Raw genomic sequence first — 26296 nt, forward strand, 5'->3', positions numbered from 1 at the left:
CAAAAGTTTGGTCTTATTTTTTATTTTATTTTACAATTTTCTACATTGTAGAATAATAGTGAAGACATCAAAACTATGAAATAACACATATGGAATCATGTAGTAACCAAAAAAGTGTTATACAAATCAAAATATATTTTATATTTGAGATTCTTCAAATAGCCACCCTTTGCCTTGATGACAGCTTTGCACACTCTTGGCATTCTCTCAACCAGCTTCACCTGGAATGCTTTTACAACAGTCTTGAAGGAGTTCCCACATATGCTGAGCACTTGTTGGCTGCTTTTCCTTTCATCTGTCGTCCGACTCATCCCAAACCATTTCAATTGGGTTGAGGTCAGGGGAATGTGGAGGCCAGGTCATCTGATGCAGCACTCCATCACTCTCCTTCTTGGTCAAATGGCCCTTACACAGCCTGGAGGTGTGTTGGGTCATTGTCCTGTTGAAAAACAAATGATAGTCCCACTAAGCCCAAACCAGATGGGATGGCGTATCGCTGCAGAATGCTGTGGTAGCCATGCTGGTTAAGTGTGCCTTGAATTCTAAATAAATCACAGACAGTGTCACCAGGAAAGCACCCCCACACCATAACACCTCCTCCACCATGCTTTACGGTGGGAAATACACATGCAAAGATCATCCGTTCATCCACACCGTATCTCACAAAGACATGGCGGTTGGAACCCAAAATCTCAAATTCGGAATCCAGACCAAAGGACACATTTCCACCGGTCTGATGTCCATTGCTCGTGTTTCTTGGCCCAAGCAGGTCTCTTCTTCTTATTGGTGTCCTTTAGTAGTGGTTTCTTTGCAGCAATTCGACCATGAAGGCCTGATTCAAACAGTCTCCTCTGAACAGTTGATGTTGAAATGTGTCTGTGACTTGAACTCTGTGATGCATTTATTTGGGCTGCAATTTCTGAGGCTGTTAACTCTAATGAACCTATCCCCTGCGGCAGAGGTAACTCTGGGTCTTCCATTCCTGTGGCGGTCCTCATGAGAGCCAGTTTCATCATTGCGCTTGATGGTTTTTGCGACTGCACTTGAAGAAACTTTCAAAGTTCTTGATATTTTCCGTATTGACTGACCTTCATGTCTTAAAGTAATGATGGACTGTTGTTTCTCTTTGCTTACTTGAGCTGTTCTTGCCATAATATGGACTTGGTCTTTTACCAAATAGGGCTATCTTCTGTATACCCCCCCTACCTTGTCACAACACAACTGATTTGCTCAAACGCATTAAGAAGGAAATAAATTTCACAAAGTAACTTTTAAGAAGGCACACCTGTTAATTGAAATGCATTCCAGGTGACTACCTCATTAAGCTGGTTGAGATAATGCCAAGAGTGTGCAAAGCTGTCATCAAAGCAAAGGGTGGCTATTTGAAGAATCTCAAATATAAAATATATTTTGCTTTGTTTAACACTTTTTTGGTTACTACATGATTCCATATGTGTTATTTCATAGTTGTGATGTCTTCACTATTATTCTACAATGTAAAAAATTGTAAAAAATAAAGAAAAACCCTTGAATGAATAGGTGTGTCCAAACTTTTGACTGGTAGTGTATATGACAAATATTGGATACGTTTAGTTCTCGGAAACCACATCAATATGGTATAGACATATTTTACATGTGTTCATATCATATGAATGTGGTTCCAGACAAGCAAAATACTTGTCCAGGTCTTGTGAGATCTTCTGCGCAGCACGACTACAAGAAAGATGACCTGGAACGCGCCCATAAATCTCTGGCGTTTGGTTTTAATGTCTATGGCTGTTGTCAGCAAATAGTGTTAGTTGATATTTGTCGCCACCTATTGATGCATTTAGCTAACATGTCCCAAATTACTGCTCCATGAGCTGAAAGTGAATGTCTCTTTTTCAGTGGCTATAATGAATTTTGAGTGCACTGAGGTATTGATTCCACAGAAATTGAATGATAACACTTTAACTCAATGGATGATTCTCAAAATGATGGTCTGGCCTCAATCCTTCCAAAATGACTGGTGCAGGTGATAGGGGATACTGTCACTGTCAACAGACTGTTTGCTGTTAACAGTCTTGACGTTGTCCTACCATGAGGGCCACAAGTGGCTCAGAGAACATGTGGGGTTGTGGGGGACCATATTAACCTCTTCTGTGCAAGTGCAAATAGCGGACCTTATTCATATCAAGGCCCTCTGGGGAAAATATGGGAGAAACCTTTACGGTTAATGTTTGAACAATTGTCTTGGATAATGCCTTATAGGAATAGAAGATTATAATGAAAATGCATTTTATTCATAAATAAAACTACTTATAAATAGACAAATAATAATAGCTAACAATAAATTACAGTGCTCAGGGCTTTTTGGCTGGAAACACCACTAATCATCCTGGACACTGTCCCAGTCATGATTACACACATCTCACTTATGAGATTGCCTCTAATTTGAGATGTCTGTGTCTTTGGTAGTGTGAGTGGGCCTATGTGTGGAGGAGAGAAAACCCGAGTTGACCCCAGTCAGTCACCTGTGTGTGGCACCATGGCACTGGCACAAATACAATAGGTTGCCTAGTACATGCCGGTCTCGTGGTTTCAGGGCACTCCTTTCACACTCTGCCTCCACTGGTCTGTGAAGAGCTCAGATCACAATACAAATCACATTTAGCATTGTTCATCATGTGGGTGGATATGAAAATTGGTTTGGCATCTGTATTCAACACAGTTCAAGGGAACAAACTCTAATGTGTGGGAAAAGAGAGAGAGGAAGATAAACTGAGAAAGAGATTAAAGACTGAATGAGATACAATGACAAGGTGGAAATAGGATTATAAAAAAGGGATGTGCAAGACAATGACAGAGAGAGGGATAGACAGAAAGAGAGGACTGACTGGAGTTCTCTAGAGAATGATTTAGAGTGTTATACATTCACCCATTGGGGTAGATTTCCGTCCCCTCCCTTCGGCATCCTTCCATCTCCTTTTCCCTCTCGTTCTCACCCTCATGTTCAGTCACATGCTGCTGCAGAAGCTCACAAATAAAGAATCACACGCTTTGCCTCACACCCACAATGCTCATTCACGTATTTGCACAAAGTTAGCTGTATGTGGGAAATACACAGGAATTGTATTATCTTTTGTCATAACAGGGTCCAATCTGTTACATTCAGAACTCTAGAATTCTGGTGGATTCTCAAAGATGGGGAAAGCTCTGTAAGACCTGAGGGGAATTGAGGTCAGCCTTATTTGCAATAATTCTGAGGGTTTTTCTCTGCCTTAATCCCCTGGTTGGTTGGGCACATAATTGCAAGAAAAACACAAACAAGAAACAAAAATAAAATGGTGACTAATCCGGACCAGTGGCTTTGGGTTTCGATAAGCCGTCTTCCACGTGAGGGGAGATCGTCACACAGATGAGGGTCAGGTTAGCTCTTTCATTATGCCAACGTCCTTTGATGAATGCTTGGGAGGCATTCAAGAACATTGCAAGGGATTGACTGACAGTCATGCGATCCCTGATGGGTTGAGAAGGGGACCAGCATTTGACCATGACTGTAAGGCAAACTAATCAAGTAGCTTCCCATCAAGACGGGTGAAAAATAGCCCAGCTTTATAGAGTTGACCTCAACAGGGGAAGATCATCTGCAAGCTAGGTAATGTTTCACACTGCTAGTGAAATTTGTCACAGGCAATGCCATCACAGGGAAGGCTGCAATCAACAGCCGTGCATAAGGAGTCCTTTTTAATGACGGTTTCATATAGTAACACAGGGGGAAAGCAATACGGTATAAAAACTAGGTATTAAATGATAAAAGATAAAATGCGATCTTGAGATGGTTGGATGAAATTCCGGTTTTAGCCTTTACTCAATGCATAGCCAGAAAAACTCAGAGTCATGTATCTTAGTATAAATACTATATTCTTTATTTAAATATTTTGCAACTTTGAAAACATATTTACAGAAACTAGTCCTGCATTATTACACTGTACACACACGTGTAGCTTTCATACTCACAAGCATTGCTTAGAGAACAACACACAGACCTTGTCTTGACGTCAGAAGCACCATTGAAAAACTGTCATGAGAGTGGATAGAAAGAGGTACTTAATTGACATTGAGCAACATACAAGTCCAGACGAGACACGCTTGCATTGCCAGACAAGGCCTCTCGATAAGATGGTACAGATCTATTTGTTAAGGCGGAATCGGTGCTCACCATTATCAATAAAAAGCACTTCAACCTGCCCCGCCCTTCCCGCTTCAGCACATGTAATATATAGTGTCCTTAAACCATAGAGGTTTACTTTTCGTCTCAAAATCAGATCAGGTAATAGTATAATTATTCATTAACACAGTGCACCATCACTGACTGTCAGAAAGATAACTGGAAATATGAGAATGACCAATGTGTGAATAAAATTAACGTTTGTGCATGTTTAAGTGACTGAAGGACAACCTTTAAATCAAGGGGAGCTGATCAGACAGACATTTGGAGGCGAGGCAAGCTGTGAGTGACATGGCCACCTTTGCAGGTAAGCAAATTCCAGTAGTTCAAATAGCTGGGACAAAGACAGCTTGTCATGCAAAGACAGAATGCATAGGACACACGATATTCATGAAATGAAGTCTTAAAGGCTACAGAAAATTAACTTAAACCAAATTGAAATAGTATTTACTACACAAACATACATTTAATTGTACCCATTGATCTTGCCTGTATGATTGCTTGATGTTCTTTTAAATTATTTTTATGCTAAACTAAGCAAGATGATAAATACAGTGACAACTTCACTGGTCTCCATTACACTATGTTAGCCTGACTGTAGGGTTTTGATTAGAAGCTGTAGCCTGGTCATGCTTGTGAAGTTATGGCTTTCCTTCTTTGGTTTCTTTAAGGATTCAAAAGCCTGCATTGTAGTTTGTTTCTCACAGACTACCTGTCACATATAACTAGAGCCACAAATACGATCAAACTCCTGTTCTGGTCACATTGCATTTTAGGCACAAATAAAAAGACACCTTAGTGGTCTTCTGACTGTTTTGCACCGAAAACACGACTGGCCAGCATTCACCACAAGCAAAATGACGGTTTACCTGTCAAACCGATTGACAGATATGCTCTCAATGTGAAAATACAGAGACATTTTATGTTACAGTATTGGTGCATGTTTTACTCCAAACCCAAATGAAAGCAAGGGGGGAAAGATAGTGAATACTCCTCTTTGGTGCACTGGCTTCATAATCATAACAGAGCAAACATTGGCTAACAATGAAGACAGGTGTGTGTATTATGCTATTATGCAGAAGAACCAACAGCATGCCAAGACCAGTACAGGATGATCAACTTCCATCTTTTATGAAAGAATGAAATGGCGCACACACCCGTCGCATAAATAATGTACAGTCTTAAACACATTGAAATTACAAAATAAAAGCAGCAAGTAAATCGTTATTGGGAGACAGAACAAATCTAGAAAAAATACAAATTTAGAGATGACACACCCACCACACAAAGACTACATATGATTCTTGCTGAGTAGTAAGATGGCATGATTCTTATTTGCCATCCATGGAGCTAAATACAGCTTCACAAAAGAATCACACGGTGAATTCATATGTTGGATGATACATTTCAAACATCACATCATGGCTCTCAAACTAATAACATTAAGGTTATAAAAATAAATCTTTTTTAAATAATTCATACCTGACCTATTGTTTCGGTTGAAAGCATTCCCAGATGCTAGCATTAGCTTTGCAAGTTAACACGTATCAACAACAAAGACATTCAAACAAGAACCTACACCCACTTAGCGCGCACGCACACACACACACAACACGTTGACAAAGACATGCCACGCTGTCATAGTTCTGACACACTACTACCGAGTCAAACATGTCCATACCATGGCCATGTCAACATCTTGGTTCTTTCAAGCCATGGAAGGGAGGGATTGAGAATATTTACTTCAAGGTTCAAACCTTTATAGATTGTGAATGCTTGTGTGTACACATCTGTCACAAAGCAAAATAATCATCCTTTGCATCCTTATCAGTGTCAAAGTGAAGACACTCTCTGCCTTGTTACACAACATTTATAAACCCATGAGGCTGTGTGCACTGACAGATCTTTTCACTAACCTCAATGTGGTGACATTTCAGACTAGCCTATAGGTGGCACTCTGGAGACGTCTCTGCTAGAGGAGCTAGTAAATGGTACTGGCCAGCTACCCCTTCATACTAGTCCAAGACACTAACACCAAACTCATACTGTATCTACATCCTTATCACAAGTCACTACCCTCTCTAAAACCCACAATAACCCAGTCTTAATATTCAGCCACACACATAGAAGACTTAGAACAGATAGTCACACAGCTACAACATTTACATTTACATTTAAGTCATTTAGCAGACGCTCTTATCCAGAGCGACTTACAGTTAGTGAGTGCATACATTTTTCATACTGGCCCCCCGTGGGAAACGAACCCACAAACCTGGCGTTGCAAGCGCCATGCTCTACCAACTGAGCTACATGAGGCCTTTACAACACAGACACTCAAATTGCATAGGCAACACAACCACATCTCCCTAACAACCCCAAACCATGGCTTACTTTACTTATAATAACACTGCTTGTTTCAGGGCGACCGAGCCAAAAGCAGGAGGGACCCGATAGCTCAGTTGGTAGTAGTAGTCCCGTGTAGCTCAGTTGGTAGAGCATGGCGTTTGCAACGCCAGGGTTGTGGGTTCGATTCCCACGGGCGGCCAGTATGAAAATGTGTGCACTCACTAAAAAACTGTAAGTCGCTCTGGATAAGAGCGTCTGCTAAAATGACTAAAATGTAAAGCAAACTCCCTTTGGTCGCAGTCCCAATGAAGTGATGTTTTCAAATAAGATATGGGAGAATGGGAAGGAAGCAGCGTGCTGTTCTGCACCGTCTGCATTACGATTAACACGATAAAGTCCAAGCTGCCTGCCTGCCTCTCACTAATATAGTACCAAAACATAATTGAAGAATACAGATAGAGCTCAATTCTATGGTGAGGAGTTTGTGTTCTATGTTGTGGCAGAGAGATGGGAAGGTCAGTGAGGGGATGTGGGGGAGGTGCCGCAGTGCATTTGAGAAGGAGGCAGGTGGAAGACTTGGATGGAGGGAAGGAAGTAAACAGTTCCAATAAGCATCACACACACTTAGTCTGTGTATTCTGCCACTATGGACAGCAGCACCGTGATGTCATCAGGTTTCCCCCCTGCAGGACAAGACAAAAGAGAACGTGTTAATTGGATTTCCAGAGTTCAAAGTCAACTTTGAATGACCCAATCTGCAAGCTGACGGAGGGCATAAAAATACAGTGGAGCTGGAGGTGTTATTAGGGACATAAAGGTCTTCCTAAGAACCCAATACGTACCTCTTACATTCAGGCCATTGTCACAGGCAAACTGAGCGAAAGGGGACATGTAGTTGGGGTCATAGGCCAGTTCGTGGGCTTGCTTTGCAATGCTCTGTGCCGTCTGCTGGATGCTGTCATAGTTGGCGCTCTGAGAAATACAAGCGTTAGCATTAGGACGAAGAAATGTGTGCAGGTATTTACTAAGGTGAATGTGTAGATTTAAGTGTGTGTACAAGCAGTTAGGAGGTACTGTGATGTGGTACCTTGAGCTTTTTGAGCTCTTGCAGGATCATGTAGTCGGGCATGTTGTCGAAGAGGCCATCCGAGGCAGTCAGGATGATGTCACCCAGCTGGACATCGAAGGAGGAGCTATCAGCGGCCTCAGGGCTGGGGAGGAGAACACAGGACAGCACTGTCAATCAGGGCCTGCCAGAGGGCACCAGAGAGCTGCTACCAGATAGACAGTACTAGTGCTCCTCACAAACATGATCAGGAGGAATCAGGTCAAAAGGTGACTGTGCCTCAGAGGGATATGATGGCTGGGTAATAAGACAGCCGATTCCTCCTGGCACACAGTGCAGCCTGCCCTGCTCCAGCCCCACCCCACCCACCAGGCCCAGCATGATCTCTGGCTCCTAGCCAGGGTAGGGGAGCCGGCCGTAACCCTCTGCCCTTGATTCCGCCAAGACTGTTCTTTTATTCTAACCCGTCTCAGTTGGTATCAATGAAGACAGTTTGAGTCAACAGGCTTCCTGGAAAAGTCTAAGTGACTCAATGACGTGAAAAAGGAATTCTACAAGATGGCACTTCTTCAGTCAGATAGATATCTCCTCCCGAAATAATAGTTTTACCTTAGGGTAATTCTATGGTAATGGATTTATGCTGAGGCTTTAAAATGGATACTAAACAAAAAACCTTGATTTCAAAGTTTAACAAACCATAGAACTCTATGCACAAGGACTGCTTGTAACAATTTTCACAAAAAAATGAACAGAAACACATTGTGCAGATACAAAGTAGAAATCAAGTTTTTTTTTGCAATTCTGTTACCATGGTATTTCCCCGTATTAAACCTCCTCCATGCCAGAAAGACAGAGAGCAAATGTGAACATGTGAATGTGTGTGAGTTTGCTGAGCGGTACATATGCATGGAACCATAAATGGCGACATTGTATAAGTGTGCGTGTTTAATGCGATCGTTATATGAGAGCCTGAAGGTCTTGCAGTGAGGACTGCAATATAAAACAATAAATGTCTCATTTAAATTTGGAGAGAGAAAAAGAACAAGCCCAGCGGAAAGGGGTCTGCTACTGGCCTCTCTGTGTGCTACTGGCCTCTCTGTGTGCTACTGGCCTCTCTGTGTGCGCGCGTCTGGCACGGGCCCAGGCACTACACACTGTTGGCAGAACAGCTGAAGTGAGGGGTTGGTTGCTGTCACATGGCCCCTCAATAGAAAAGAGGGAAGGAAAATATACCCTGCCAGCACCTAGCAGCTCAAGTGGTCTCCAGGCCAGGCTGAAAATGGCTTGAGGGCTAGTGGTGGGGGGGGCTGTTGTTTGGCCTAAACTAGCTAACGAGGGCACAGTGTCACATGGCTGTGATGTAGCCAATAATACAGTCCCACAACGAGGACAAAGCTTATTCTTTATCTAGCCACCGTTCCTTTTAAATCCTTCTGTGAACTGAGGAAGAGAAGGAAAATTCTAGATACTATTTTATTTAACCTTATTTCCAATGACAACCTGTCATTTGCTCCAGGTGTATCGTCTAAAGCTGAGGTATCAAACTCATTTTACCCCATGGGGCGCAATCGGTCTTCGACGAGGTCCGGGGGGGCCACACTGAAAATGTGTTATATTTCCTCGCTGTCAAAATTAGCAAGAAATAGTCCAACTTTCCGATGCTCCCCGACTGTCTAGCTTTCATTTAGGTGACAGTTAGCAAGCTGGACACGGTCAAGAAACGGAATAAATGTAGGCCCATTAAACATTTCTACACAGTTTTGATTTGGTGTTAGTCATTTTAAAGTTCATGGCGGGGCCATAAAGCCAGTTCTCTCAATATGAATGGTAATTTGAGACCAGGTGGAGGGTCAGAGAAGTGAAGGTGGTGGAGGGGACTGACCTGTCACTGAGTACCACTCCCTCTGCCCCTGGGGGAGCAATGGACAGCTGGAAAGGGGTGTTGAAGTAGTGCTGCTGTTCGTCTGAGCGGTGCACCACCTCTCCCCCTCGCACCACCAGGAAACCAGAGTCCCCTAGATTACACGTGTGCAGTTGATGGCTCTGTCGGTCCAGGACCACGATACATGCTGTGCTGCTCCCTGGGGAAGTGGAGAGGGGAGAAGAGAGTGAGAGAGGGAATATAACAATATATGGTGGTTAGCTATCACCTGATATCCATTTCTCCTTGTGTTAAAAACTGTGGTGTTACCACTACAGCAGGGAGGGGGTGTGTGAGATCACATGTTGGACCAGTCAATCTGGCACAAACTAAAAACAAATGCCATGTCCTTCCCCTGTCCCCACTCTGCAGCTCCTACTCTACCACTGACCTTCAGAAGGGACGGTCAAGCACAGAACTAGGCTTTAATTGCTGTCACACGATCCAAAATAAGAAGTGGGTCACTTTTGATAGACAAACATCGTGTGACTTGGTGGATAGTAGTGTCTCTCAGTGCAGGCAGCCTTGCCTGTGGTGTTGGGTCTCAGTTGAAATGTGGCCTCAGTCTGTCACGTTTTTACACGCCAGTGCCGTAAAAAAAAGAACGTGTGGACCCGTAAGCAGTGTCAGTTACTGCTCCTTCCACTGACCTTTTAGGCGCTCTGGAATGGGGTGAAATGGTAACTGAGGAGGGGGGAGCGGGGGCTAAAGACTTGGTCAGGTGTTTGTCCCAATGACCTCTGTGGAATTGGACCTTGGAACTGGGTGGTGGCAGACTGAAGGACGGCACCATTTCAGCTACATAATTAATAGGGAGGAAAGCTTTGTATAATGATATTTTTGGATGGAGTGACTGAGTGCAGCTCAGTGGGCAGGGATACCCAGGCAACAGCACACACAGTCTCTGACTCATGCTGCAGATATGTTATTTACCAGAGCACAATGCATGTGTTAGCTTGAGTGTGTGTGTGTGTGGTGTGTGTATTACTCACCCGGCCTGTCCTGTCCCCCCACATGCATTATACTGTGTGTGTGCGAGTGAGTGAGTGAGTGACAGAGAGAGAGAGAATGTAGTATGTGTACTCACCAAGCAGGGGTACTTTGTTCTGTAGGAGCTCATAGTAGCCAGAGGTGAGGATGCCCACAGGGCTGCTGGGTGTGAAGCGGCCCTCCTTCACCAGTCGCTCACACGTCCTCATCAGGGTGGCAGAGAACTGGGACGGGTCCACCCCGTAGTCCCTCCATCCACCTACACCATCCGCCACACCTGAGACACAGAGAAAAATACAAGTGTATAAGTAGTTGGCGCTCTGAGGTACTGTTCTCCGTCAGATGGGCTCGGTCTGCTGCTCAATAACAATATAAAAACAAAACCTTCAGTCTTTGTGGAGCTGACTCAGTCAGAGGAGAGAGAGGGTGAGAATAATATTTCACAAAGTTTCACTCTTTCTTTGCAGTGCTGCAGGGTGAAAGACCTTCGGTAAAAGGAGGGAGAGAGGGCAGAGAAGAAGAGAGAAGCCATGAACACACTGCAGACCTCTATAAGCTTCCCCCTCTACCTCCCTCTCTCCTTCACAGAGAGCCTAGTGCCAGAGCACAGGTTTCCAGGAAAAAAAGACATCCATCCAACTACTCCATACAAACAGACACACATAAATGCAAGACTCCACAGTCGGGGCCCATACAAGGAGAGCCCCCTCTGCTAGCTAAGCAACGCTGTTTGTTGGTGCCTAAAACACAAAAACACACACTTTCATTTACTGAACAAAAATATAAACGCAACATTTAAAAAAAGTGTTGGTCCCATGTTTCATGAGCTGAAATAAAAAATCCCAGATATTTTCCACAGACAAAAAGCTTTTTTTTCCTCTCATATTTTGTGCACAAATGTGTTTACATCCCTGTTAGTGAGCATTTCTCCTTTGCCAAGATAATTAATCTACCTCACAGGTGTGGCATGTCAAGAATCTGATTAAACAGCATGATCATTACACAGGTGCACCTTGTACTGGGTACAATAAAAGGTCACTAAAATATGCAGTTTTGTCACACAACACAATGCCACAGATGTCTCAAGTTTTGAAGGAGCATGCAATTGGCATGCTGACTGCAGGAATGTCCACCAGAGCTGTTGCCAGAGAATTTTATGTTAATTTCTCTACCATAAGCCGCCTCCAAAGTCGTTTTAGAGAATTTGGCAGTACGTCCAACCGGCCTCAAAACGCAGACCACGTGTACGGCGTCGTGTGAACGAGTGATTTGCTGATGTCAAGGTTGTGAACAGAGTGCCCCATAGTGGCGGTGGGGTTATGGTATGGGCAGGCATAAACTACGGACAACGAACACAATTGCATTTTATTGATGTCAATTTGAATGCACAAAAATACAGTGATGAGATCCTGAGGCCCATTGTGAGGCAAACATTTTTTTGGGGTATCTGTGACCAACAGATGCATATCTGTATTCCCAGTCATGTAAAATCAATAGATTAGGGCCTACTGAATTTATTTCAAATGACTGATTTCCTCATATGAACTAACTCCCGTGTAGCTCAGTTGATAAAGCATGGTGTGTTTGCAACGCCAGGGTTGTGGGTTCGATTCCCACGGGGGGCCAGTATGAAAAATGTATGCACTCACTAACTGTAAGTCGCTCTGGATAAGAGCGTCTGCTAAATTACTAAAATGTAAAATCAATGAAATTGTTGCGTTTATATTTTGGTTCAGTATTTTATAATTTCTCTGAACATTACCAGATTCACAGGGAATATATTATACACTGCTCAAAAAAATAAAGGGAACACTTAAACAACACAATGTAACTCCAAGTCAATCACACTTCTGTGAAATCAAACTGTCCACTTAGGAAGCAACACTGATTGACAATACATTTCACATGCTGTTGTGCAAATGGAATAGACAACAGGTGGAAATGATAGGCAATTAGCAAGACGCCCCCAATAAAGGACTGGTTTTGCAGGTGGTGACCACAGACCACTTCTCAGTTCCTATGCTTCCTGGCTGATGTTTTGGTCACTTTTGAATGCTGCCGGTGCTTTCACTCTAGTGGTAGCATGAGACGGAGTCTACAACCCACACAAGTGGCTCAGGTAGTGCAGCTCATCCAGGATGGCACATCAATGCGAGCTGTGGCAAGAAGGTTTGCTGTGTCTGTCAGCGTAGTGTCCAGAGCATGGAGGCGCTACCAGGAGGCAGGCCAGTACATCAGGAGACGTGGAGGAGGCCGTAGGAGGGCAACAACCCAGCAGCAGGACTGCTACCTCCGCCTTTGTGCAAGGAGGAGCAGGAGGAGCACTGCCAGAGCCCTGCAAAATGACCTCCAGCAGGCCACAAATGTGCATGTGTCTGCTCAAACGGTCAGAAACAGACTCCATGAGGGTGGTATGAGGGCCCGATGTCCACAGGTGGGGGTTGTGCTTACAGCCCAACACCGTGCAGGACGTTTGGCATTTGCCAGAGAACACCAAGATTGGCAAATTCGCCACTGGCGCCCTGTGCTCTTCACAGATGAAAGCAGGTTCACACTGAGCACATGTGAAAGAGTCTGGAGACGCCGTGGAGAACGTTCTGCTGCCTGCAACATCCTCCAGCATGACCGGTTTGGCAGTGGGTCAGTCATGGTGTGGGGTGGCATTTCTTTGGGGGGCCGCACAGCCCTCCATGTGCTCACCAGAGGTAGCCTGACTGCCATTAGGTACCGAGATGAGATCCTCAGACCCCTTGTGAGACCATATGCTGGTGCGGTTGGCCCTGGGTTCCTCCTAATGCAAGACCTCATGTGGCTGGAGTGTGTCAGCAGTTCCTGCAAGAGGAAGGCATTGATGCTATGGACTGGCCCGTCCGTTCCCCAGACCTGAATCCAATTGAGCACATCTGGGACATCATGTCTCGCTCCATCCACCAACGCCACGTTGCACCACAGACTGTCCAGGAGTTGGCGGATGCTTTAGTCCAGGTCTGGATCCCTCAGGAGACCATCCACCACCTCATCAGGAGCATGCCCAGGCGTTGTAGGGAGGTCATACAGGCACGTGGAGGCCACACACATTACTGAGCCTCATTTTGACTTGTTTTAAGGACATTACATCAAAGTTGGATCAGCCTGTAGTGTGGTTTTCCACTTTAATTTTGAGGGTGACTCCAAATCCAGACCTCCATGGGTTGATACATTTGATTTCCATTGATCATTTTTGTGTGATTTTGTTGTCAGCACATTCAACTATGTAAAGAAAAAAGTATTTAATAAGATTATTTCATTCATTCAGATCTAGGATGTGTTATTTTAGTGTTCCCTTTATTTTTTTGAGCAGTGTAGTATGGAGTATGGAGGGCCAGCTCTCATCCGTTACAAGACCACGGTGCTTGCCTATGGAGCAGTGAGGGGAACGGCACCTCTGTACCTTCGGGCTCTGATCAGTCCCTACACCCAAACGAGGGCATTGCGTTCATCCACCTCTGGCCTGCTGGCTCCCCTTCCTCTGCGGAAGCATAGTTCCCGCTCAGCCCAGTCAAAACTGTTCGCTGCTCTGGCACCCCAATGGTGGAACAAGCTCCCTCACGACGCCAGGACAGCGGAGTCACTCACCACCTTCCGGAGACATTTGAAACCCCACCTCTTTAAGGAATACCTGGGATAGGATAAAGTAATCCTTCTACCCCCCCAAAAAAAAATTGTAAAGTGGTTATCCCACTGGCTATAGGGTGAATGCACCAATTTGTGAGTCGCTCTGGATAAGAGCGTCTGCTAAATGACGTAAATGTGCCCTTGAGCAAGGCACTTAACCCTAATTGCTCCTGTAAGTCGCTCTGGATAAGAGCGTCTGCTAAATGACTAAAATGTAAATGTAAAATGTAATGTAAATGAGAAGCAATACACCCTGCCACAGCTTCATAATACAGAGAACTGATTCTGTACACTGGTTGTTGGGATGGGATTGGCATGGGGGTTTGGGAGGGGGGGTCCGTGGGTGGCTTTTGACCATTTTTGATTCCTCATGTGTTACTCGTTGGTAAATTTGGTCCAAATCGGATGTTGGGTACTACATTTATTGAATGTTATCTAAATCCTATAAATTAAAATGGCCAATTTGGGTGCAAACAATTAGCTAGCTTAAAGGCAAATGTCACCGCTGCTCTTTCACTTTATATGTCAGTTAATATGTTATTTACATATAATGTGTCATAAAAATTGAGGATTTCCTTACTACACACAAACACACACATTTCTGCATCTCACCGGTAGAAACGGGCCATCTATAATTCCTGGTTGTAAGCAAACCACAATATTCAGAATTCACAACTATTTCAGGACGTAGTACCGCCCCGGTCGAGGTGGATCCAGTTGAGAATGGGTGTCAACAGATAGCTAATGTTACTCACTGGACCAGCCACTTGTTCATAGAACATCAGCTTGCTAAGAGCTATTTATTTTTGTGTCGACAACAACTGTAAAGTTTAGTAATGGTGTGATGCTCAGTACCTGGATGTGGAAACTACAAGCAAGCACAGGCTGCTGGTAACATTTCATCAGTTACCTTACTAAGAAGTCGAGTAGAGGTAACGTAGCTAGCTAGCTAACATAACTAGATAGCGAACTACATTTGTTTATCTAAACCAAAATCTAGCTAGCTTTCATAATACACTGGCTAGACATTCCAAAGCAAATCAATGTAAATAGCCAGCTGCTATCTGGCAATGTGATTTGTAACTTTGCAAGCTAACGTTAGCTACGTTAGGTTACGTTAGCTAACAATTAGATACGGTAGGCTGTAGCTAACTAACTACTGCAGAGAATAACGTGACAGAGTCCGATCCAATCAACATCAAGCTCAGCACCAGGAACAAGTGTAAGTCACCTTGACTCTATGATTAGCAAATAAATATACTGGAGCTAGGCATAAACATGATCTGTGTCTTGTGGCCTAGTTGGTGTGTTTATAAGTAGGCCACAACGTCTACTGTAGTTGTATCTGTATTTGGGAGGCTTAGTTGATTGTTTATGCAAAGTTTGAAGTCTAAATTGGAGAAAAGCAGAGTTATTAGTAAGGAGGAAATGGTGTGGGTGACCGACTGGTGTCTGTTTGGGGGTGTATTGTGTGTGTGAAGGTTAGTATGCATGATCTATTGACACGAGGGGGATGGGTGGATATAGTACTGTACCTTCTTTGAGTGTATATTGATGGGGACAGTAGTAAAATATTGTCATACAGACTAATCCTGCTGCTGATGATAATGACCTTGACACCAGCTTTAGTAGTACAGATCATGTAGACCCATTGGATGAAGGCTTTCAGCCGGGAACAAGCTCAACATCATCTGACGCGGAAGAGGTAAAAAAAAACTGCAAGAGCCAAAGTGTATAGTCTATGAGTCCAAGGTCATGGAGCTCATGAAGTTCTAACAGACCAGCTGCCATTGCCCAACACAATACAAAGTTCACCAGCTGAAGAACATTCAGGACCCTGCCTGGAACATTCAACCAACACAACATCCAGTTAGACTGATGTTGTAGTACAATATAGAATGTCTAGTATGATCACAACTGCATTGAATTATAGATATTGTTCGCTCTTTCACATATGTATATAATAGAGTTTAATAAAATGTTTTACATAATATTTTTTACAAGTGTACTGACAAGTGACTAAATGATTCCAGCTGAATCAGAAACCAACAAAGTGTTGACTTCAACTTCTGGATCAATTCATTGTAATATTAATTAAATGTATTTGGAAGTAACTAGCTACAATCGTACTGCTAAAACAAAAGATGCAGGGAGTTGGTATATCATTTCAATTTCATTTGTTGGCAAGTAAATATGTTCCAATAAAACAGCAGATTAGTCAGTCAATGTAGCAAATAAGTAGACATGGCTTGTATTCAAGACAAAGTTTATATATTTTTTACATTTTAGTCATTTAGCAGACGCTCTTATCCAAAGCGACTTACAGTTAATGAGTGCATACATTTTTAATACTGGCCCCTCGTGGGAAATGAACCCACAACCCTGGTGTTGCAAGCGCCATGCTCTACCGACTGAGCTACAGGACAGCCAATATGCGCTGAGACCGAGGTGAGTTTAAACAGCAGTATGCAGGAACAGTTATGGCAATGTAGGACATATATACAGTAGAAGAAAAATATACTACTAACGCTTATAATAAATACTACAGTTCTACAAAGGGAATACTTGCATATGGTGTGTTTGGGGGGTGCAGTGATGTGTTCGGAGTGAAGAGGATACTTTGATACAAGGGAAGATTCCTATGGGACCTTTCACATCTTCTCGAGTCAACTTCTTTGTATCCAACATTCTGTCCATTGTGTGAGGGATAATTTGCTCAAATGGCCCCAACAAAACAAGCAGGAAAGGGGATTCGGTGTCCTCTGCCTAGCTTTCCCCACGTAGAAGAAACTAAAAAATAATCTGTAGGCCACAAAGCGGTATTGTCTGTAAGAGAATGACAAAACGCTATTAGATCATGGGCAATCGTTGTGTACTGTCTGTATTCCTACTGTCGCAGCACGATGCTGAATATTACACACCTCCAGACACACGTTAGCTAGCTAGCTACAACACACAGGTATAGTTACGCAAAGACTAACATGAGTCATAAATCCAAAGTCATTCCTTTACTCTTCGTCATTATGATCAATCATCAAAACATTTCTTCAGTTTTGCTCCTAGTGAAATGCACTGAGGCTAGCTAGCTAACATTAGCTAGCTATCTATAACGTTAGGCTACAGTACATTTTGGGTATAGTAAACAAAGCTAACTAGCTCAACTTGGCTAGTAGTGGTCCTAGCAAGCCCCATTATGGCCGAATCAATCACAAACGTATACTGTACAACACTGCCTTGTGTAAAAAGAGAGCTTATATTGCTAGCTAACTATCGACAGCAAAACAACTTATTCTTTTGTCATTTGCCTTCCTGGTCCAGCTGGTCTAGGCTACCGATGCCAGTTGAACTTGTAGGTTCTGATAAACATCTCCAGCACCCCTCTATCCATATGTGCGTCGAACCTTTGATAGTCTCTCACACACACACACACACACAATCCATGGGGTCTGCAGTGACTAGGGCTGTTACGATGACCGTATTACCGCCACACCGGCAGTCAGGAGTCATGAACGCAGTCAAATTCCATGTGACCATTGAGTCACGGTAACTAGGCTTCTCCAAAACTGTGCTCTAATGCCTCTGATGGTCATTAGTAGACTACCAAACTTGCTAACGGCCAGTCGCTAATGGCCAGTACTCAGCGCTCTATTGTCCCTCTAATCACTCTGACATCAATGCAAATCAAATCAAAAACTTAATGAGAGCCCTGGCATTCGGAGTTTGAGCGGAATAGGATCATCTATTGCACAGCGACAGCCAACTCCTCATAGCTAGTTGATGCATGGAATAAAGTAAGTGTTCCTGTGGCGCAACATTTTTATAGGCTATGCAATTGCATGAGAAAACAGTTTTGATGGCCTCTATTAAAAAGAGGATCCCGTCAGCTTTCTATATTTATTTCTCAACTTTCCATACAGTGCGTGTCGGAAAGTATTCAGACCTTGACTTTTTCAAAATTTTGTTACGTTACAGGTTTATTCTAAAATGGATTAAATACAACATTTCTCATCAATCTACACACAATAGCCCATAATGACAAAGTGAAAACAGGTTTAGACATTTTTGCTAAAAATAAACAAAAAACTGAAATACCTTATTTACATAAGTATTCAGACCCTTTGCTATGAGACTCAAAATTGAGCTCAGGTGCATCCTGTTTCCATTGATCATCCTTGAGATGTTTCTACAACTTGGAGTCCATCTGTGGTGAATTGAATTGATTAGATATGATTTGGAAAGGCACACACCTGTCTATATAAGGTCCCACAGTTTGACAGTGCATGTAGCAAAAACCAAGCCATGAGGTCGAAGGATTTGTCCGTAGAGCGCCGAGACAGGATTGTGTCGAGGCACAGGTCTGGGGAAAGGTACCAAAAAATGTCTGCAGCATTGAAGGTCCCCAAGAACACAGTGGCCTCAATCATTCTTAAATGGAAGAAGTTTGGAACCACCAAGACTCTTCCTAGAGCTGGCCGCACGGCCAAACTGAGCAATCGGGGGAGAAGGGCCTTGGTCAGGGAGGTGACCAAGAACCCAATGGTCACTCTGACAGAGCTCCAGAGTTCCTCTGTGGAGATGGGAGAACCTTCCAGAAGGACAACCATCTCTGCAGCACTACACCAAATCAGGCCTTTATGGTAGAATGGCCAAACGGAAGCCACTCCTCAGTAAAATGCACATGGTAGAGTGGAGTGCTGCGGAGATGGTTGTCCTTCTGGAAGGTTCTCCCATCTCCACAGAGGAACTCTGGAGCTCTGTCAGAGTGACCATCGGGTTTTAATTTTTTTATATATTTGCAAAAATTTCAAAAATCCTGTTTTTGCTTTGTCATTATTGGGTATTGTGTGTAGATTGATGAGAAAAAAAATGATTGAATCAATTTGAGAATAAGGCTGTAACGTAACAAAATGTGGAAAAAGTCAAAGGATCTGAATATGTTCCGAACACCATGTCGGAATATCTTTGAGTCAAGTCCAATGGCTATATTGAACAAGGACAACAATATCTACTCAGTACTAGAGTGATCGTGCAATTGGCGAAACAAAGGCCACAATAATTGCCTACAAATCATGACTCCATTCATTTTTTTAAATCAGACAGCAGGCTCAAATCAACCAATGATGTTTTGGTTGAACTCTCCCAGCGCAAAAATAAAAACGATACCACTGTGGTGCATAATTATGTCTGAAACACTTCTCATCACTCATAATTATGTAGGGAGACTGGAAAAACACCCCAAATAGTGTCTAGTGGTGAAGTTTCCCTTTCATTTCTCAGAGAAAATTATATTTCCACAAAATAATGTTTCAGGAATGCTGTTTCTAAATACAGAAACGATTTCAGAACAATCTAAGTTGGTGGGTGTCAAAATCCTCTTTTGTGCTTTTTGAGGTGGAATGACCCTATAGCACCCAAGTGGGACACTATATACATAAGCCCAGAGCAGGCCCTCTCTGTGGGTGTTTGACCCCGTCTCCTGTCTTCATGACCAGTTAATTAGCCACAGAGAAAAGCAGCTCAGCCCCTGACCTGATGTGGCCCGTCATGAGTAATCAGTAGACCTGAATATGAGCACCCCTGTATTTCCCTAAACACGAGCAGACTAGAGCTATCCATCTCTATGTAAAAACTCCCAACAATGTCATCATGAAATAGACACAATGAGCATGCTGAACAGCTCTGTTGCAGTAATGTTTCTGATCCAAGGTTCCCGCTGGTAGAGGCAGGCAGGCCGTAGCCTACACTAGACATCCAACCATTTAATTTTAGTTCGGCATGACCTGTTGCAATGACTGATCCTGTGAAGAATGAGTCAAATAGGGCAAGTTTTTGAAAGGCATCTCATTCCCTACCTTTACATGATGCAGAGTTAGGCCCAATGATCCCTCTAAGCTGCGCGCAGGACTGCCACGCAGAAGAAATATCAGCCCACGCAGAAAAGCAAGAGATTGAACTTCACTCAACTTTCTAGAGATTTCCCCGTTAGTTAACACTATCAACGTTTCCCTTTCCTGTGGGAATTGTGAACGAATCAACACAATATTAGCCACTTTAAATGCAACATACCAAAACATAACGAACTATGCAAGATTTAGTATGCAAAACTAACTATGCAAGAGATTTTGTTGTAAGCAGAACGCATCGGAGTAGGATTCTATTGCATTGACAGGCATGACTCAGGCCGTACTCTACACAGACTGGTGCGCCATAACCAATCAGAGCTGCAGTAGGCCTATATTCAAATAGACCATTGCCATTTATGGATATGTGCCATTCACTTTGAACTGGATTGTTTTACAGCATGAGCATCACAATTATTATTTTTACATTTTAGTCATTTAGCAGACGCTCTTATCCAGAGCGACTATCAGTTAGTGAGTGCATACATTTTCATACTGGCCCCCCGTGGGAAACGAACCCACAACCCTGGCGTTGCAAGCGCCATGCTCTACCAACTGAGCTACATGCGCTTGTTTTGAGATCAAAGCGAGAGCTGCGTGTAGCCACGTGTGCACATTTGTTCATATTCTTTGCTTGTTAGGGAGCTATTAGCCCAGTTATTATTATTAATTTTTTTCACCTTTATTTAACCAGGTAAGCCAGTTGAGAACAAGTTCTCATTTACAACTGCGACCTGGCCAAGATAAAGCAAAGCAGTGCGATAAAAACAACAGAGTTACATATGGGGTAAAACAAAACATAAAGTCAAAAATACAACAAAATATATATACAGTGTTATAACTAATTTGTAGTCAGCAATGTGGGAGTGATCGCTTCCTACAAGAGCACAAAACATGTACATTTCTAGCCATCTTTGAAAAGCAAGTTAGGTAAATAACTTTTTTTTATTTCTTAAAGTGGCAGTGTTGTATTTTGAGACAGGCTTAAATAAACTAAGTAGCCAATAGGCAGAGTGTAACATAATTTGTCTAATTCTATGTAATAATGGTATGGGAATAATAATGAATTGTATTTTGTGAAGTGGTTTCTTGCATCAAAACACAACAAAATGTTCCGTCACCTCCTGAAGGACAAGTGGATAAACAGGTCAATGTCAAGCCTTGCATGTTTCTTTCAAAAGTCTCATGGAATGTAGGCCTACATTGAACACCACACATTGGCTGCTACTGTAGGCTGAATGATAGAACCGCTATTTCCATGTTAAAATGTTATGCGATGCATTTTCTCCATTGTTTTTTTGGTAGGCCACTCTGGTAGGCCTACGTTATGATCAAATACCCACAGTAGCCTCCTTGGCCACTGTTAACACAGTAAATTAAAGCAGGTACAGGCTCAGTGTTCACAGTAAACGCGTGCCGTAAGTTGCACAGAATTTTCACAACGTTCAAGTTTGTGCTCAGCAGACCTGAAATTTGCGCAGTGTCATTTTTTTTTAGGGAACATTGGTTAGGCCTAGATCTTATCAAGAAAACAGGGCAATCTAAAGCGGCAATATGTAACTTTTGGGGTGACCCAACAATTCACATATAAATGTGAGTTATAGATTTGTCATTCCCATTGAAAGCAAGTCTAAGACGTGGTATATCTGTTCTGTGTGCGCAATTTCTATGTTTCCCGTTTTTGCTTCTTTTACTTTCAGTTTTGTACACCAGCTTTAAACAGCTGAAAATACAATATTTTTGGTTTTGGGAAATATATTTCACAGCAGTTTAGATGGTACAATGATTCTCTAAACTATACTTTTTGTCACAAACTGAAATTAGGCTTACTATTAGAATTTTTGCAACCAGGAAATGGCAGAGCAATTTCTGCATCTTTAAGCCATGCTAAGATGAACTAGCCTAACCCCAACTCTATTCAATGAAGTACAACAAGAGTGTTAGAGATATAAATGTATTCCATAAAACTGCCAGTTATTTGTTCCACCTGATAGATAGTTGTGTCATTCATTCTGAACAGACCCCCCCACCCCAGTGTCACCAGCTCAACCACGCGGAATGTGTTTTTCTGCCAGTAACAAAAGGCTCAACACCCGGAAGCATAGGCCTAATCCTCTCAAATTAAGTGTTGGTTGGTCTTTGTTCATTCCTAGTATTGTGCAAATGTGTTGCATTCTCGTGATTTGACAGAGTAATTTCAATGGGTAACAAATAGACACTTTTGGTCCAATTAATGAATTCGTAAAATGACACCACATGAAGCTGCGTTCATAACCAAGTGGGAAGGTGGTATTTACCACGTACGCCTGGGAAAAAATCCACTTGAACGCCCCTCCAACTGGTAATTAACAGTGGGAAGCTCCTCTATCATCCCTGAGCTCTGACTCCTCCCACATGCTGATCTCTGATGTCACCTACTAATGACCTTGATAACAGCATTTTCAGCAGTTAACCTCTACGGGATCGGTGTCCCGTATACGGGATGGTAGAACTAACGTGCGCTAGCATGACTGTTGTAAGTAACAGCAAACTTTACAGGACATAGACATGTCTTATATGGGCAGAACGCTTACATTCTTGTTAATCTAACTGCACTGTCCAATTTACAGTAGCTATTACAGTGAAAAAAATACCATGCTATTGTTTGAGGAGAGTGCACAACAACAAAAAATGTATCACAGCAAATGGTTTGATACATTCACCTCTGAAGGTAAATAATGTACTTACATTCAGTAATCTTGCTCTGATTTGTCATCCTAAGGGTCCCAGAGATAAAATGTAGCATAGTTTTGTTTGATAAAAACCATTTTTATATTCAAATGTAGGAACTGGGTTCTACAGTTTGAACCCCTGCTGTCTCTGGCTCCCCACCCACCCCGCCCATCTAGATTTTTGAAAGTTAGTGTATACGCTAATGATCCATCATGTGACATTCCTGGGAGTGTGTAAACTTACAAAAATGATATGGTAATACAAAATGTATGTATATATATAGTTATGTACTTAAAAATGTATCAATTGACCAATTCGGCACATTTGGGCAGACTTGATACAAAATAGTCCAGTATTGCAATGCTTCATTGGATCAATCTGAAACTTTGCACACACTGCTTCCATCTAGTGGCCAACATCTAAATTGCGCCTAAACTGCAATATTATATTGTGGCCTTTCTCTTGCATGATGGAACACATTTTTTTATAGAAAGCGCATAATTTTTTGTTTGTATTATCTTTTACCAGATCTAATGTGTTATATTCTCCTACATTAATTTCACATTCCCACAAACGTCAAAGTGTTTCCTTTCAAATGGTATCAAGAATATGCATATCCTTGCTTCAGGTCCTGAGCTACAGGCAGTTAGATTTGGGTATGTCATTTTAGGCGAAAATTGAGAAAAAAAAGGGTTCAATCCTTAATAGGTTAAATGCAACAAAACATTTGTTTCCAAGCCCACTGGGCACACAGGTCATTTAAATAAATCAAAGTACATTGAACCAACGTGGAATAGATGTTGAATTCACCTCTGTGCCCAGTGGGAGCATGATAGCTGTACTTTTAGTTTATGTTTGACACAGTTTGTTGGCCATTAGCCAATCGGCGTTTCTCAGCGACTTCAAAGCACATGAATGCATCCAATTGGTAATTACCACCTTCCCACTTGGTTGTGAATGGAGCACGAAACGTGAAATTGTCCTGGCAACATGGCTGCCTCCATGCTCAACCGTTCTGACCTTTAAAAAGCACAGGCCAGTTTCCCCTAAGCGTTTGTGAAATATTTGTAAAATCTACAACAAATGATAGCTAATGAATATTAAGATATATGATGAAATAGATAGTGTATACATTGGATTACGTTGTATAGCCTACATGTTCACACTATCGCCACTAGTAGCGCTGGTAGGGGGGCTTTTCTAGACTTCTTTCTAGGTGAAAGGTCATTATAATTACTCTTCAACAAAGTATACATGTTTGGCAACTCCAGGCGCCGCAATGTTTCTCGGTCGCGCTTATAGGCCTACAAACCACAGCTGTACCGTAGAAGGCAAGTATTGTAAAACACAGTGCCAACTTAAGACAATAAGAGGTTAAATCAGGTAAAGGATAGGGAATACCCCCTTTGTTTTCGTGACATGACCGTGGGTGACACGTGCTAGGCTCCATGAAGGTCAAATCTGAAAAACGCTATTATCCCAACAAAACACTTGCATATTTCAGGGTGTCTTGTTTTCTTAAAATCCACGACTGTTAGGCTACTTCAACGGTGTCTTTACCAAACAGAAACGGAATATTAAAGTAAGACTTACCCAAGACATCCGCGGACCTATGCCGGGCAATGAAACAAGCGTCATCCCCGTAACACATCCCTTTCTTCAAGATCCCCTTACGAAAGTCTTTCCCAAACCCGCAGCTAGCTGTGACCAGGCTGTAGTCCCGACCATCAGTTTGAGAGAGTCCGCCAAGGACAGCCCTCGCAACCAGTCTGCCATAGGAGAGTACGGATAACATTCCCCAAAAGCGAGCGCCCGTCTCTTCTTGCCGAGCCCTTCTCTCCACTCCTTTCAGCGTCTGCTTTCGGGGACTATTATTCCACCATTCGTTTAAGATAATTTTGCCACTGAATACAACGCACGAGTCAGTATAGCGATAACACAATCGTAAAAAAGGATCCCCGGAGTTTGTCCAATTCTTTATAGGGTGAAATTGCACAATTTGCACTGGTTCTTTAGGTTTTGGTGGATTTCATTGACACAGGTCCTCCGGTGTACACCATCCTTGCCGACATGGTTTCCACAGTCACACACAAACACAGCTCAATACGGGTCCTCCAGTCTTGTGATTCGCTTGCCCAACGTCACAGCTAATGCGCACGCAAATACAGGCTCTCCCTACGCTCCACGCCAAATCCATCGTAAGAGAGGTGCGCTTTATTTACTTGCCAGGAGCACCGGGAGTTCAGACCAAGCGCACCTGTTTTTTCCCTCTGATATAGGCTACATAAGTGTTTAATGCGCAGCCTACAGATATGAGAAAATGCTCTTTTAACAGTGCATAAATCTAGGTCTACTGCTATTTCACTGTTTTGCACGATTCATTCTAGGCAATTTATTTCACACAGTAGTTTGGATTGCAAAACATAACAAAAGTCATACTTGAACTCCTTGCCTAATTAGACAAAATACAAATTTCAAGCGACTTCATGTTTGACATGGATAGATGGCAGCATTCGCGCAAAACAGAAAGTGTAAACCACCGCACTTAATCATGGCAAGGTGACTGGGAAAATTGACGTATAGCCTACAAACAGAGCAGTTACGACCTCGAGCAATCAACGAGGAAAAACGACAGTACTGGGATAAAGTGGTCTCGCAATTCAACGGCTCAGATACAAGACGTAGGCTATGTGGCAAGGATTACAAACGGATTACAGAGGGAAATCCAGCGCCTCGCTTCAGGGCGAGAAAACAGCGTTGTGCCCCCGACGCTTAAAGTCGTCCACATGCTTCCCAGCAGAAACAGTTCGTGCATATATTACGACGACGTTTTGGACTTCGGTGAGGGTTTTTTCCGCTGTTCCGGCACAGGAAAATTTTTCTGGAGGCAAGCGAAGTTCGGAGCCGAAGTTTATGCCCTTTCGTCGGTGATTGGTCAACAGTAGGGATTCTTCAATTAAGTCTTTGTTATAGTTCAAGGAGAGAATACTATTTTTCATGGCAATTTTTTCATTGAAAAACCCTGGACCAAACATCTTAGTTAGATGCACGACTAAGATCTCTTCTGCAAAAACGTCAAACTGAATGACAGATTTCTTGAGTTATCTTATACTGAACAAAAATATAAACACAACATGCAACAATTTAAAATATTTTACTGAGTTACAGTTCATATAAGGAAATCAGTCAATTCAAATAAATTCATTAGGCCCGAATCTATGGATTTCACATGACTGGGAATACAGATATGCATCTGTTGGTCACAGATACCTTAAAAAACAAAGGTAGGGGAATGGATCAGAAAACCAGTCCGTATCTGGTGTGACCACCATTTTCCTCATGCAGCGCAACACATCTCCTTCGCATAGAGTTGATCAGGCTGTTGATTGTGGCCAGTGGAATGTTGTCCCACTCCTCATCAATGGCTGTACGAAGTTTCTGGATATTGTCGGGAACTGGAACACGGGAATCCCAAACATGCTCAATGGGTGACATGT

General features: G+C 42.8%; 1 protein-coding gene across 1 annotated transcript; it reads right to left on the reverse strand.

Moving 5' to 3' along the window:
* Positions 1 to 6801: 6801 nt before the first annotated feature.
* Positions 6802 to 25002, reverse strand: LOC121582391 (protein phosphatase PTC7 homolog). The gene is made up of 6 exons (XM_041898139.2): positions 24393 to 25002; positions 10631 to 10810; positions 9505 to 9703; positions 7644 to 7767; positions 7399 to 7528; positions 6802 to 7239 (listed from the first exon to the last, which is right to left on the reverse strand). Exons 1-6 carry the CDS (start codon positions 24592 to 24594, stop codon positions 7181 to 7183), a joined length of 894 nt encoding a protein of 297 aa, XP_041754073.1. The 5' UTR covers positions 24595 to 25002; the 3' UTR covers positions 6802 to 7180.
* Between the last annotated feature and the right edge of the window lie 1294 nt (positions 25003 to 26296).

This window comes from Coregonus clupeaformis, chromosome 15, assembly GCF_020615455.1.
Source record: "Coregonus clupeaformis isolate EN_2021a chromosome 15, ASM2061545v1, whole genome shotgun sequence".
Classification (NCBI taxonomy): Eukaryota; Metazoa; Chordata; class Actinopteri; order Salmoniformes; family Salmonidae; genus Coregonus; species Coregonus clupeaformis.